At 43.4% G+C, this 16,720-nt stretch overlaps 1 protein-coding gene across 1 annotated transcript in view; it reads right to left on the bottom strand.

Annotated features, from left to right (window-relative positions):
- Positions 1-251: 251 nt before the first annotated feature.
- The window catches only part of LOC106561484 (spondin-1), a 105,363-nt gene continuing 88,894 nt past the window's right edge, over positions 252-16,720 (bottom strand). The window contains exons 15-16 of the mRNA XM_014125483.2: positions 9,121-9,405; positions 252-1,590 (exon numbers count right to left, since the gene is read on the bottom strand). Coding sequence (XP_013980958.2) covers positions 1,421-1,590; positions 9,121-9,405 — 455 coding nt within the window. The 3' untranslated portion in view covers positions 252-1,420. The remainder of the gene's footprint in view (positions 1,591-9,120; positions 9,406-16,720) is intronic.

Below are 16,720 nucleotides of genomic sequence, written 5' to 3' on the forward strand. Positions count from 1 at the left end.
GGAGGTGGCTCATCTCTCTAAATCTGGAGCTGGGAGGTGGCTCATTTCTTTAAAGCTGAAGCTGGGTTGTCACTTTCATACTCAATGATTATTTTATTGAGAGCTATATGAAACAATGGCTTCTACAATCATCTAGAAGTGCTTTATGATTGAACTAGATCCTTTTATACAAGTGGGCAAATCATTGGACAGGACACAACAGTACATGTCTATAGAAACGGTGGGAGATGAGCAAAAAGACTTTCACAAAATTATTTATCACGTTTTCTTTTATGGTAAAGGTGATTTATTCCAAAATAGTAATATGGTGTAGAGGCAAAAGAAGAAAGAGAGAGGACTGATAAAATGATGGAGAGAACATCTACATATGACTTTGGAGAGTCTTGTCTGACATTCTTATCAAAATACAACGACAAAAGAAACCAAATATGTAATTATGCACACTCAGCGAGGCATGTTTAAGACTCTACATGTCTTACAATGGAATAAAGTCACAACAGATCCTTATCTTGAAAATAATAATCTATTGAGGCATACAAAAACCTGGAATGATTGTTCACCTGTGCTTTGTCTTGGAATATAATTGTCAAATTAACAAACTAAACACAGGATACAATATTTTCTATGAATTACTTGGTTGGTATTTTCATTCAATAACATTTCAATACAATCAACACTGATTTTCCAAAAAAGTCTTACTGTGTATACGGAGATACTTTGTACAACCTGTATGGAGTATTGTGGTTCAACCAGCAGGGTTACTATGCTCAAATCAACTGGACAGTGAAGTTTGGAGACCTGCCTTAATGATACATGAATGCTGGAGTGAAACTCAACTCTGATGCGGATAAAGAAATTGGGGGCAGGAAAAATGCCAAATGCTAATTCCTTTTGATACCCTAGACTGGAGGCCTGGACTGAAGTGGATCTTTCTAAGATCTGCAAGTGCCCTTTAAAACATGGTTATCATCATCATTTGGCCACATTTTGAAGTCTAGGGCCACTACCAGTGAAGTCTTCTGACTGAGAAACGTTAGACATGCAAGAGTGAAAGTGTTGTCAGTGTTAGCTAGTAAAGCCAATACAACTGTAGTATAAAGACAAAAATAACATTGTAAAAAAACGTGTTGTGTGTGATTGTGAAGTTGTGCTGTGTACTGTATAGTGTTGGTTACATAGTAATACATTGGCCTGCTAGGTGAGGAGGCTACTATAAGACTAATGACTGACGCTGGTCTCGTCCTCAGCCCAGTGATCCACAGTAATGGAGTCTCTGGAGAATCTCTCATCTCCCTCCAACACACAGGTGCTGTATCCATCACACTGACTGCCAACCCAGGCTAAATCAACACTGACAGTCTGCTTCTCCTTCCTCCCCCCAGCCCTAACAAAGATAAACACAGATAGACAGCAGAGCCCCCTAGCAGGGCTGGACATTACAGGCACGGATCTCCTTCCTGTCCTTGCAGCTGGTGACCTGTGCTGGGGCACTCTTGGCTCTCTTCTTCACAGCCATTAAGCGCTCCTGGATCCCCCCACCGCAGTGCTTGGTACAGTCCGTCCAACTGGACCAGGGCTTCATCTTACAACCTGTGGGAACAAGTCATTGAGACGAGAGAGGGGGGTTTCAAACCTGGTCTCAGAGCATTTTGTATTATTCTGTGTGTAAATCCGAGACACTCCATTTAGTTTTACATTTCGTTAGCTAGGCTAGGGGTTAGGGTTAAGATTAGGGTTAAGTTAAGGAGGGTTAGCTAACATGCTAAGTATTTGAAAAGTAGCTAAAAAGTAGTAAGTAGTTGAAAGGTATGCGAATTAGCTAAAATGCTAAACTTGTCCGTGATGCGATTGGAATTCGCAACCTTTGGGTTACTAGATGTCTGGGTTATACGCCTACACCTCTACCCTGACCAACCACCCTCCTTTTGTTTTTGCCTTAATTAACCATACCAAATGTAACCATACCAAATGTAACGTATCATACTAAATGGAGTGTCTCAGATTTACATACAGAATAATACAAAATGCTCTGAAACCAGGTTGGGGTTTCAGGTGGCTTTACTTAGTAAGCCAAATCAATCATCCACCAAATATCTTACTTGATTATGACAAATTAATTGAGCAAGCACAAGTGAGACATATCAAATATGCAATGTTCAAGCCTTAATTTCATGACCAATCATTCTTAGCCTTACATTAGACTGAACAATCATCCATGCTCCAGAGAGCATGGAGTCCCGGTCCGCTCCCTACCGCCCTTTATTAGTGATAATGAACTGGTGGGTGGTGTGGGTTGTGGTGGTGGAGGGGGAGGGGTATTCTTCCCAGCCCCAGCCAGATCTGTGGGGTATTTGTCACCATCACCAGCTCATTAGCCACGGGTTAAAGAAGCCTGTCTCTGTGGGGAGGCAACAGTCCAAAGCCCACCCTGACTGCTCTGCCTCTACCTGCTGGGAGCATCATGATGGCTATCTGTGAGCAAGCCCAGTCACTTTATCAACCTGACAGGGCTGATCAGCACTGAGTGTAGCCGCTCTAACACAGCCAGGCAGGGAGGGAGGGAGGAGGGGGCAGCATTGATCATCTCAGGACTTGGGCGGATGGATTAAGAGTGGGCTGAATGAGAAATTTGTCATGAGGAATGTCCGAACTGAGCTAAAAGGGTAGAGCTGCCGCTTTCAAGGAGCGGAACTCCAACCCGCTTATAAGATATTCCGCTATGCCCTCAGACAAACCATCACACAGGCAAAGCGTAAATACAGGACTAAGATTGAATCCTACTACACCGGCTCCGATGCTCGTCGTATGTGGCAGGGCTTGCAAACTATTACGGACTACAAAGGGAAGACCAGTGACACAAGCCTACCAGACGAGCTAAATAACTTTTATGCGTGCTTTGAGGCAAGCAACACTGAAGCATGAATGAGAGCACCAGCTTTGCCAGACGACTGTGTGATCACGATCGACATAGCCAATGTGGGTAAGACCTAACCTGTTAGGGCTAGGGGGCAGTATTTACACCGCCGGATAAAAAACGTACCCGATTTAATCTGGTTACCACTCCTACCCAGTAACTAGAATATGCATATACTTATTACATATGGATAGAAAACACCCTAAAGTTTCTAAAACTGTTTGAATGGTGTCTGTGAGTATAACAGAACTCATTTGGCAGGCAAAAAACTGAGAAGGTTTCATGCAGGAAGTGGCCTGTCTGACAAGGTGTCGTTCTTCTTGTCTCTGTTTATTGAAGAGTGAGGATCTTAGCTGTCCCGTGACACTTCCTACGGCTGCCATAGGGTCTCAGAAGGCGGTAAAAAGCTGAATCGTGGCTTTGCAGGCTCTGGCTGAAAAAAAAGTAGCGCGTTTGGGTAGTGGCTGGTTACAGTACTGTGAGACTCAGGCTCGTGCCCGCGTCGACCGAAAGCTTTGTTTACTTTCCTCTGTTTAGCTAAATGGACATTCCCGGTCGGAATATTATCGCTTTTTACGAGAAAAATGGCATAAAAATGGATTTTAAACAGCGGTTGACATGCTTCGAAGTACGGTAATGGAATATTTAGATTTTTTTGTCACGAATTGCGCCATGCGCACGACCCTGATTTACCATTTCAGATAGTGTCTGGGACGCACGAACAAAACGCCGCTATTCGGATATAACGATGGATTATTTTGGACCAAACCAACATTTGTTATTGAAGTAGCAGTCCTGGGAGTGCATTCTGACGAAGACAACAAAAGGTAATCAAACTTTTATAATAGTAAACCTGATATTGGTGAGTGCTAAACTTGCCGGGTGTCTAAATAGCTAGCCCGTGATGCCTGGGCTATGTACTTAGAATATTGCAAAATGTGCTTTCACCAAAAAGCTATTTTAAAATCTGACATATCGAGTGCATAGAGGAGTTCTGTATCTATAATTCTTAAAATAATTGTTATGCTTTTTGTGAACGTTTATCGTGAGTAATTTAGTAAATTCACCGGAGGTTTGCGGGGGTATGCTAGTTCTGAACGTCACATGCTAATGTAAAAAGCTGTTTTTTGATATAAATATGAACTTGATTGAACAAAACATGCATGTATTGTATAACATAATGTCCTAGGGTTGTCATCTGATGAAGATCATCAAAGGTTAGTGCTGCATTTAGCTGTCTTCTGGGTTTTTGTGACATTATATGCTAGCTTGAAAAATGGGTGTCTGATTATTTCTGGCTTGGTACTCTGCTGACATAATCTAATGTTTTGCTTTCGTTGTAAAGCCTTTTTGAAATCGGACAGTGTGGTTAGATTAACGAGAGTCTTGTCTTTAAATAGCTGTAAAATAGTCATATGTTTGAGAAATTGAAGTAATAGCATTTCAAACGTTTTTAAAATCGCGCCACAGGATTCAACTGGCTGTTACGTAGGTGGGACGAATTCGTCCCGCCTAGCCCTTAAACAGATCAGCATTCACAAGGCCACAGGGCCAGATGGATTACCAGGACACGTACTACGAGCATGCGCTGACCAACTGGCAAGTGTCTTCACTGACATTTTCAACCTGTCCCTGGCAGGTTGAGTCTGTAATACCTTCAGTGGCTCCCAAAAGTATTGACCCCCTTGGCATTTTTTCTATTTTGTTGCCTTACAACCTGGAATTAAAATCGATTTTTGGGGGGGTTTGTATCATTTGATTCATACAACATGCCTACCACTTTGAAGATGCAAAATATGTTTTATTGTGAAACAAACAAGAAATAAGACAAAACAAAAAAAAATGAAAACTTGCATATACCTATTCACCCCCCCCCCCCCCAAAAATCAATACTTTGTAATCAATACCTTTTGCAGCAATTACAGCGGCAAGTCTCTTGGGGTATGTCTCTATAAGCTTGGCACATCTAGCCACTGAGATTTTTGTCCATTCTTCAAGGCAAAACTGCTTCAGCTCCTTCAACTTGGATGGGTTCCGCTGGTGTACAGCAAGTCATACCACAGATTCTCAATTGGATTGAGGTCTGGGCTTTGACTAAGCCATTCCAAGACATTTAAATGTTTCCCCTTAAACCACTCAAGTGTTGCTTTAGCAGTATGCTTAGGGTCATTGTCCTGCTGGAAGGTGAACCTCTGTCCCAGTCTCAAATCTCTGGAAGACTGAAACAGGTTTCCCTCAATAATTTCCCTGTATTTAGCGCCATCCATCATTCCTTCAATTCTGACCAGTTTCCCAGTCCCTGCTGATGAAAAACATCCCCACAGCTTGATGCTGCCACCACCATGATTCACTGTGGGGATGGTGTTCTCCGGGTGATGAGAGGTGTTGGGTTTGCGCCAGACATAGCATGTTCCTTGATGGCCAAAAAGCTCAATTTTAGTCTCATCTGACCAGAGTACCTTCTTCCATATGTTTGGGGAGTCTCTCACATGCCTTTTGGCGAACACCAAACGTGTTTGCTTATTTTTTTCTTTAAGCAATGGCTTTTTTTCTGGCCACTCTTCTGTAAAGCCCAGCTCTGTGGAGTGTAAAGCTTAAAGTGGTCCTTTGGACAGATACTCCAATCTCTGCTGTGGAACTTTGCAGCTACTTAAGGATTATCTTTGGTCTCTTTGTTGTCTCTCTGATTAATGCCCTCCTTGCCTGGTCTGTGAGTTTTGGTGGGCGGCCCTCTCTTGGCAGGTTTGTTGTGGTTCCATATTCTTAAAAATGTTTAATAATGGATTTAATGGTGCTCCGTGGGATGTTCAAAGTTTTGGAATATTTTTTATAACTGTAATGGAAATTATATGATTAAAGGGGTGACTAAATGATTTCACTCAGAAACCCTATAACCTGTTGAAATGTATTCGAAATAAGGCTATAATAATGGGTTAAAAACTATATTCCAATACTGTTTGTGAATAAGACACTGTTAAAATGAGAAGGGCAGAGTTGATAAAACGACCTTGGGAAAGAAACAGAAGAGGCCTCTCTAAGTTAGGGAGAGTAACAACGGCCTGGGAACAGCTAGTGGGAAGGAGATTAGAAGACAGGTAGCAAGGTTGATAAGGAATGTATGTTGTGGCAAAGAAGGGGGTCGAGTGATAAATGGCAGATATGTGAGGGCAGAACTAATAAACGGGCTCTGCCCGATCACTAAAATGGCCACCCCGATCAGAACTACAGATCACAAAATGGCCGACTGCCAAAACTACAATTCCCAGAAGCAAGGGGAACCCTCAGAAGGTGGAGCCGACCCACAGATAAAGGGTCAAGAAAAACCAGGAAGAGAGAGAGAGGGCGGGAAGGATCTATGAACCATAGAGAAAGAGACAATCTACATTGGCTGGATTTACCGTGTACGAGCTGGACTGTTTTGGACTTACCTGTTGGCGTTTAGACCTGGACCTACCGAGAACCAGATTTGTGTACCGAACCCTGCTATCCTTGACCTTACCTGCGGCCTGGGTGGACCAGGACAGAGAAACAAACATACAGGTACTGTCATGTTCGAAATAACTTTAATTCTGGGCTGACTTTGGTGACAGTTTCCCACTTAATTTGTGACAAAGCTCCTAGCTTTGAAGAGGTTTGCCACAATGTGTACTGTGGAAAAATACAGCCGCCTAAAGCGGGGTGGAGTTCTCTCCTGGTGTGTGTGTATGTGTGTGTGTGTGTGTGTGTGTGTGTGTGTGTGTGTGTGTGTGTGTGTGTGTGTGTGTGTGTGTTAATATAAAAGGCTTTGTACATTGTAAGGATGGCAGAGCTCTCATAAATAAACGTTTTGACCATTGTGGGCTGGTTCTCCGTCTGCGTCATTTAACCAGAATCTTACACACTCTGGGGGGCAGACTGAGTAGTTTCATTGAAGTTCGGTTTAAGAACATTGATAATTTAATTCACGTAACAATAACCCAACCCTGATCTGTACATCTCCAAAACTTTGTCACTGATCTGTTTGGAGAGCTCCTTGGTCTTCATGGTGCCGCTTGCTTGGTGGTGCCCCTTGCTTAGTGGTGTTGCAGACTCTGGGGTCTTTCAGAACAGGTGTATATATACTGAGATCATGTGACAGATCATGTGACACTTAGATTGCACACAGGTGGACTTTAACTAATTATGTAACTTCTGAAGGTAATTGGTTGCACCAGATCTTATTTAGGGGCTTCATAGCAAAGTGGGTAAATGCATATGCACGCACCACTTTTCAGTTGATTTTTTTTTTTCGAACTGTTTGCAAGAAATACTTTTTTAAATTTCACTTCACCAATTTGGACTATTTTGTGTATGTCCATTACATGAAATCCAAATAAAAATCTATTTAAATTACAGGTTCTAATGCAACAAAATAGGAAAAACGCCAAGGGGGATGAATACTTTTGCAAGGCACTGTACATGTTTCAAGCAGACCATCATAGTCCCAGGGCTCAAGAACACCAAGGTAACCTGCCTAAATGACTACTGACCCATAGCACTCACGTCTGTAGCCATGAAGTGCTTTGAAAGGCAGGTCATGGCTCACATCAACACCATCATCCCAGAAACCTTAGACCCACTCCAATTTGCATACCGGCCCAACAGATCCACAGATGACGCAATCTCTATTGCACTCAACACTGCCCCTTCCCACCTGGACATAAGGAACACCTATGTGAGAATGCTGTTCATTGACTACTCATCACAAAGCTGACTAAACACCTCCCTCTGCAACTGGATCCTGAACTTCCTGACGGGCCGCCCCCCAGGTGGTAAGGGTAGACAACAACACATCTGCCACTCTGATTGTCAACATGGGGGGCCCCTCAGGGGTGTGTGCTTAGTCCCCTCCTGTACACCCTGTTCACCCATGACTGTGTGGCCAAGCATGACTCCAACACCATCATTATGTTTGTCAACTACACAACAGTGGTAGGCCTGATCACCGACAACGATGAGCCAGCGTATAGGGAGGAGGTCAGAGACCTGGAAGTGTGGTGCCAGGACAACGAACTCTCCCTCATCATGATCAAAACAAAGGAGATGAAAATGGACTACAGGAAAAGAAGGGCAGAGCACGCCCCCATTCTCATTGACAGGGCTGTAGTGGAGCAGGTTAAGAGCTTCAAGTTCCTTGGTGTCCACATCACCAACAAATTATCATGGTCCAAACACACCAAGACAGTCATGAAGCGGGCATGACAACACCTATTCCCCCTCAGGAGACTGAAAAGATTTGGCATGGGTCCTCAGATCCTCAAAGTTCTACAGCTGCACCATTGAGAGCATCCTGACTGGTTGCATCACGGCCTGGTATGGCAACTGCTCGGCCTCAGACGGCAAGGCGCTACAGAGGGTAGTGCGTACGGCCCAGTATATCACTGGGGCCAAGCTTCCTGCTATCCAGGACCTCTATACCAGGCGGTGTCAGAGGAAGACCCTAAAAATTGCCAAAGACTACAGCCACCCTAGTCATAGACTGTTCTCTTTGCTACCGCACGGTAAGTGGTACCAGAGTGGCAAGTCTAGGTCAAAAAGGCTTCTTAACAGCTTCTACCCCCAAGCTATAAGACTGCTGAACAGCTAATCAAATGGCAACCTGGACTATTTGCATTGACCCCCCCTTTTTATACGCTGCTGCTACTCGCTGTTTATTATCTATGCATAGTCACTTTACCCCTACCAACATGTACATATTACCTCAATTACCTTGACTAACCTGTACCCCACACATTGACTCTGTACCGGTACCACCTGTATATAGCCTCGTTATTGTTATTTTATTGTTGCTCTTTTATTTTTTTATTTTTGTTAATTTAGTAAATATTTTCATAACTCTTATTTTTTTCTTAAAACGGCATTGTTGGTTAAGGGCTTGTAAGTAAGTATTTCACGCTAAGATCTACACCTGTGGTATTCGGCACATGTGACAAATACAATTTGATTTGATTTACATTCTGAGATACAAACAATACCTCAGCAGGACTTCCAAATGAATAATGAGTGACTGGGAAATCATCGTCAGTGACAAGCCCGATTTATTTAACCCTATATTTGGGATATAAAGGATACATCGAGGTGGTGGATAAAGCATGTATCAATGATATGAATGAAAGAGGTGATAAAGATGAAGATAAAAAATGTGTATATACAGCATATATGCCACACAGGTGATGATGATGACTGACCTGGCTGTTCCTCCACTGCTGCGTCCCGTCCTTGCTGTTTGCCCCTTCTCTTCTCCTTCCCGCCGCCCACCTCTCCCCCCCGCCGTCTCTTCTTGTCCTCGCTGGCCCTGGAGCCCCGTTTGCACTTCCTGATCTTACACTTCTTCCTCTGGACCGTCTCATTGCAGGGCTCCCCTCCAAACTGGGGTTCCAGCTTCACCATGCGCGTCCTGATGGTGTGGCCTTTACCGCAGGACTTATTACACTCGGACCACTCCGTCCACTCTGACACCATGCAGTCCGTAGCTGGGGAGAGATTGGGGGGGGTGAAAGAGAGGTGAATGAAGTGTAAGTGACTGACTCTGTCCTTATTTGTTTATTTATTTGTTTATTTGGATCCCCATTAGCTTTTGCAGAAGTTTGCAGACGACACTACAGTGGTAGGCTTGATTACCAACAACGACGAGACGGCCTACAGGGAGGAGGTGAGGGCCCTCTGAGTGTGGTGTCAGGAAAATAACCTTGCACTCAATGTCAACAAAACAAAAGAGATGATCGTGGACTTCAGGAAACAGCAGAGGGAGCAGCCCCCTATCTACATTGACGGGACAGTAGTGGAGAGGGTGGAGAGTTTTAAGTTCCTCGGCGTACACATCACGGACAAACTGAAATGGTCCACCCACACAGACAGCATGGTGAAGAAGGCGCAGCAGCGCCTCTTCAACCTCAGGAGGCTGAAGAAATTCGGCTTGTCACCAAAAACACTCACAAACTTTTACAGATGCACAATCGAGAGCATCCTGTCGGGCTGTATCACAGCCTGGTACGGCAGCTGCTCCGCCCATAACCGGAAGGCTCTCCAGAGGGTAGTGAGGTCTGCACAACGCATCACCGGGTGCAAACTACCTGCCCTCCAGGACACCTACACCACCGGATGTCACAGAAAGGCCAAAAAGATCATCAAGGACAGCAACCACCCGAGCCACTGCCTGTTTACCCCGCTAACATCCAGAAGGCGAGGTCAGTACAGGTGCATCAAAGCTGGAACCGAGAGACTGAAAAAAAAGCTTATATCAAGGCCATCAGACTGTTAAACAGCCATCACTAACATTGAGTGGCTGCTGCCAACATACTGACTCAACTCAAAATGGGAAAATTGATGTAATCAATTTATCACTTGCCACTTTATATTATTTATATTAGATAATGTTTTCATAACCTACATTACTCATCTCATATGTATATACTGTACTCTATACCATCTACTGCATCTTGCCATCCTGCTGTAATGTATCACTAGCCACCTTAAACAATGCTGGTTTATATGTTTTCATACCCTACAATACTCATCTCATATGTATATACTGTACTCCATACCATCTATTACATCTTGCCTATGCCGTTCGGCCATCACTCATTTATATATTTTTATGTACATATTCGTATTCATTCCTTTACACTTGTGCGTACAAGGTAGTTGTTGTGGAATTGGTAGATTACTTGTTAGATATTACTGCATGGTCGGAACTAGAAGCACAAGCATTTAGTTACACATGGTTAGCAGATGTTAATGCAAGTGTATGTGACAAATACATTTGATTTGATTTTGAAGTAGCAGCTACTCTTCCTGGGGTCCAAAAAAACACAAAACATGATAAGTAGCAAAACACTGAGACAAGAACAGTCACACACATTTAAAATACAACGATATACAAACACTACAACAACAAAATACACTGCTCAAAAAAATAAAGGGAACACTTAAACAACACAATGTAACTCCAAGTCAATCACACTTTTGTGAAATCAAACTGTCCACTTAAGAAGCAACACGGATTGACAATACATTTCACATGCTGTTGTGCAAATGGAATAGACAACAGGTGGAAATTATAGGCCATTAGCAAGACACCCCCAATAAAGGAGTGGTTCTGCAGGTGGTAACCACAGACCACTTCTCAGTTCCTATGCTTCCTGGCTGATGTTTTGGTCACTTTTGAATGCTGGCGGTGCTTTCACTCTAGTGGTAGCATGAGACGGAGTCTACAACCCACACAAGTGGCTCAGGTAGTGCAGCTCATCCAGGATGGCACATCAATGCGAGCTGTGGCAAGAAGGTTTGCTGTGTCTGTCAGCGTAGTGTCCAGAGCATGGAGGCGCTACCAGGAGACAGGCCAGTACATCAGGAGACATGGAGGAGGCCGTAGGAGGGTAACAACCCAGCAGCAGGACCGCTACCTCCGCCTTTGTGCAAGGAGGAGCAGGAGAAGCACTGCCAGAGCCCTGCAAAATGACCTCCAGCAGGCCACAAATGTGCATGTGTCTGCTCAAACTGTCAGAAACAGACTCCATGAGGGTGGTATGAGGGCCCGATGTCCACAGGTGGGGGTTGTGCTTACAGCCCAACACCGTGCAGGACGTTTGGCATTTGCCAGAGAACACCAAGATTGGCAAATTCACCACTGGCACCCTGTGCTCTTCACAGATGAAAGCAGGTTCACACTGAGCACGTGACAGACGTGACAGAGTCTGAAGACGCCGTGGAGAACGTTCTGCTGCCTGCCACATTCTCCAGCATGACCGGTTTGGCGGTGGGTCAGTCATGGTGTGGGGTGGCATTTCTTTGGGGGGCCGCACAGCCCTCCATGTGCTCGCCAGAGGTAGCCTGACTGCCATTAGGTACTGAGATGAGATCTTCAGACCCCTTGTGAGACCATATGCTGGTGCGGTTGGCCCTGGGTTCCTCCTAATGCAAGACAATGCTAGACCTCATGTGGCTGGAGTGTGTCAGCAGTTCCTGCAAGAGGAAGGCATTGATGCTATGGACTGGCCCGCCCGTTCCTCAGACCTGAATCCAATTGAGCACATCTGGGACATCATGTCTCGCTCAATCCACCAACGCCACATTGCACCACAGAGTGTCCAGGAGTTGGCGGATGCTTTAGTCCAGGTCTGGGAGGAGATCCCTCAGGAGACCATCCGCCACCTCATCAGGAGCATACCCAGGCATTGTAGGGAGGTCATACAGGCACGTGGAAGCCACACACACTACTGAGCCTCATTTTGACTTGTTTTATTAAGGACATTACATCAAAGTTGGATCAGCCTGTAGTGTGGTTTTCCACTTTAATTTTGAGTGTGACTCCAAATCCAGACCTCCATGGGTTGATAAATTGGATTTCCATTGATTATTTTTGTGTGATTTTTGTTGTCAGCACATTCAACTATGTAAAGAAAAAAGTATTTAATAAGATTATTTCTTTCATTCAGATCTAGGATGTGTTGTTTAAGTGTTCCCTTTATTTTTTTGAGCAGTATATAATGTGTGTGTTAGTGTGTCTGTGTGTGCTTGTGTTTGTGTGTCCCCTCATAGTCCCCGCCGTTCCATGAGTTATTGTTTAATCTGTTTTTAAATGTAATTTTGCTGTTTGTTTGAGTAATTGGAGATGGGAGTTCCATGAGATCATGGTACTCTATAAAAGTGTGGGTTGCCGTGAATTCGTTTTAGAATTGGGGACTGTGAAGTGACCCCTGGTGGCATGTCTTGTGGGGTATGTATGGGTGTCTGAGCAGAATATTATTTGATTATGCAGAAAATCTGGAATTTTCATCACAGTAATATTTCAAATAAAAACTAGAATAGAATCAGTCAATCTCCCATCAACCAGGAAAGACTGGCATGCATGTTGTTGATGTTAGTTCTGTATGTGCAGTTAAGGGAAAGGCGTGCTGCTCTGTTTTGAGCAAGCTGCAGCTTTGCTAGGTCTTTCTTTGCTGCACTTAACCATATTACTGGACAGTAATCAAGATGGGACAAGACCAGGGCCTGTACAACTAGTACAGTTGATTTAGTTTTTATAACAGTCATACCCCTCCCCAACTTCACAACCACTTTGTCAATATGACTTGACCATGATAATGAGGTTTAGGTCTTAGAGAATGTTTTGAAACAAACACAATACTTTTAGTTTTAGATATATGTAAGACCAGTTTATTATTAATCACCCATTTTGATACTGACTGTAACTCCTTATTTATAATTTCAGTGAGCACACTGGCTTTGGGTGCTGACATGTAGAGTGTTAAATCATCAGCATACATAGTCATAGTGGCTAAATACAGGGGGTACCGCTTTGTGTAAGACCAGTGGCAAATCATTTGTAAAAATAGAGAAGAGTAACGGCCTAAGGCAACTGCCCTGAGGGACACCGCACTGTACATGTCTGATGTTATAGAAGCTTCCATTGAAGAACACTCTCTGGGTTCTATTGGATAAAAAACTATCCAACCATGTGATAGGAGGTCATGTAAAGCCATAGCAATTTAGTTTTTTCTATAACAATTTATGATCAATAACATCAAAGACTGCACTGAAATCTAACAATACAGCTCCAACTATCTTATTATTATCCATTTATTTTAACCAATCATCAGTTATCTGAGTCAGTGCAATACAAATTGAGTGCCCTTCTCTATATGCATGCTGAAAGTCAGTAGTTAACTTGTTCTTGGAAAAATAGCATTTTGTATTTGGTCAAACACAATCCTTTCCATCAGTTTACTAAGAACAGGCAGCAAACTGATTGGGCAGCTGTTAAGGCCAGCAAAGGGTGCTTTAGTATTTTTAGGCAGTGGAATTACTTTAGCTGCCTCCCACGCCTGTCAACACGCACACTCCTTTAGGCTTTGGTTAAAATATAGCAAATAGGGGTAACAATACAGTCTGCTACCATTCTCAATAGTTTCCCATCAAGGTTGTCTATACCTGATTGCTTGGCTTATCCCCTCTCCCACACTAACTTGACCAAATTTAAAACAGCAATCATTCTCTTTCATTATTAGATATTTTATACCAAAATATGATGGTTCACTGTTTAATGTTGTCATTTCACTTCTGAGTTTTTCCACTTTACTAGTGAAATAGTCATTGAAATGATTGGCAATATCTAAAGATTTTGTTATAAATAACTCATTAACTTCAATGAACGCTGGAGATTCATTGGGCTTTCTGCCCATTAAAACATTTAAGGTAATCCACAGTCTTTTCCCATTGTTTTGTATGTCATTTATCTTTGTTTGGTAATATTTCCTATTTTTGTTAAGTTTAGTCACATAATGTCTCAATTCACAGTATGTCAACCAATCAGCTGAGCAGCCTGACTTGTTTGCCACCTCTTTTTCATCATTTCTTTAAACCATACGATTGTGAGGGAACATTTTTATCAGTGTGTGTATCAGATTGTACACAGATCGTATGTTTAGCATACATGCTTCTTTTCTCATAACCAATTGGGTTCATGCAAGTGACTGACTGATGGTGCATGGAAAGAATCCTCACTATCAGTATAAGCAATTTTGCAGTACGCCCAGAACATTGCTCTGAGAACCGAAAGGGGTATCTCAGTGTCAAGGTCTCAGCTTGGAGAGAAGAAGCCTCGTGAGGTATTGGTCAGTCACGTGCAGGAACCAATGATAATGATGAATAATGAATCATGTAAATCATGCAAATATATAACTTGTATGGATGCAACGGTACAGTGGGCCCACGGTTTGGAATGTATCATGGTTTGTGGGGAATGGTAATGGTACGGTTTCGGTATATTTATATTTAAGAAAATAATTTAATCACATCACCCATTAAACAATGAACTCTTATTTTGTCTATAGACAAATAAAACTTTCCATTCTGAAAAATGGCAGCATGACTGACTAGGCCTGGTTTCTGTCTCTACTGTATGAAATCAAGGGGAGAAAAACATAAACATGAAAAGTGCTTCTTAGCTTTGACAACCTGTAGCTCTTCATCTCCCAATCCAGTACATAGTGAACCATCATAGTGAGGTAGCTTCCAGTACATAGTGAACCGTCACAGTGAGGTAGCTTCCAGTACATAGTGAACCGTCATAGTGAGGTAGCTTCCAGTACATAGTGAACCGTCACAGTGAGGTAGCTTCCAGTACATAGTGAACCGTCACAGTGAGGTAGCTTCCAGTACATAGTGAACCGTCACAGTGAGGTAGCTTCCAGTACATAGTGAACCGTCATAGTGAGGTAGCTTCCAGTACATAGTGAACCGTCATAGTGAGGTAGCTTCCAGTACATAGTGAACCGTCACAGTGAGGTAGCTTCCAGTACATAGTGAACCGTCACAGTGAGGTAGCTTCCAGTACATAGTGAACCGTCACAGTGAGGTAGCTTCCAGTACATAGTGAACCGTCACAGTGAGGTAGCTTCCAGTACATAGTGAACAGTCACAGTGAGGTAGCTTCCAGTACATAGTGAACCGTCACAGTGAGGTAGCTTCCAGTACATAGTGAACCGTCATAGTGAGGTAGCTTCCAGTACATAGTGAACCGTCATAGTGAGGTAGCTTCCAGTACATAGTGAACCGTCACAGTGAGGTAGCTTCCAGTACATAGTGAACCGTCACAGTGAGGTAGCTTCCAGTACATAGTGAACCGTCATAGTGAGGTAGCTTCCAGTACATAGTGAACCGTCACAGTGAGGTAGCTTTGAGTTGCTCTGGAGGTCCAACTATCAGTGGAGAGAGCTAGATAGTGTCTGTCAATTCACTTTCAATTTCTCTCCGTGATGTTTCAGAGTTTGGGAATTACTTTGCTGCTGAAATGTGTGCGGGAGGGGACATTGTAACGCGGTTACATTTTTTTCATCAGGTGACGAAATCCAGAGTCAATAATCACCGAATAGGGCTGCAAGTCTTTGGCTATGAATACTCCCACTGCTTTCATTATTTCTTTATGTTTTTCTGAATTTGTCGCAAATTGTTGTTGGAAGGCAGCGGCGAGAGATTGTTTTCGCTAACGAGTGGACTCTCCTTGCTCCAGCTCCACCTGCATGGGATACGGCCGGGTGATGGCGACGTAAATGACACATCATGTTAGAAGTGTTTCCACTCGAGTAGCCGATAGTGGCAATGCTTGTAGACTGTGCTTTGTTTGTTTATGGACTTCTTACCCTCGTCCTCGTATTGAACACTGAATCCAAAATGTTCCCACACAGCGGATTTAGTTTCCTCACTCTTCACGGGGCCCCTTTAGGGAGGGTTCCTACTGAGATGTCATTCCAAATCGTCCATTGTTTGTTTAAGGGGGAGGGGGTTGCGGTCACCACGTTTGAGACATTGCTGTGGAGTGAAGTTTGGCAGTCCTCAGGAGCCCCCTAACAACCACAAGCCACGCGTCTGGTTCTGTGGATCTGAATGTAAATACAACGTGCATGTAGTCTGCAGGGCAATAAACAAAGTTTTGGAAATTATAGGAAAATGACAGGCATACCGTAATTCCGCGGTTCACGTGTGCGTATTGAACCGTTGGGGGCGTACCAAACGGTTCGATAACATACTGTGTACCGTTGCATCCCTAATAACTTGTCTGTAAGCATGTATATAAGAGAACTGAAGGGACCGCCCTGGCAGAGCTCCCGATGACGTGTACTATGGTGCATTGAGTTTGTTGGAACGTCTCCAGTTTGATGGTAATAAAGAATGATTAATTTAAGTTTACAAAATGTTTCGATTCATCATCAATACATGGGGCTCAAACAGTTCTCACAGTTGATTTTTTTTAACAGGTGCATGCTTGTCAACAATTGGCATGAATAA

Source organism: Salmo salar, chromosome ssa10 (assembly GCF_905237065.1).
Source record: "Salmo salar chromosome ssa10, Ssal_v3.1, whole genome shotgun sequence".
Classification (NCBI taxonomy): Eukaryota; Metazoa; Chordata; class Actinopteri; order Salmoniformes; family Salmonidae; genus Salmo; species Salmo salar.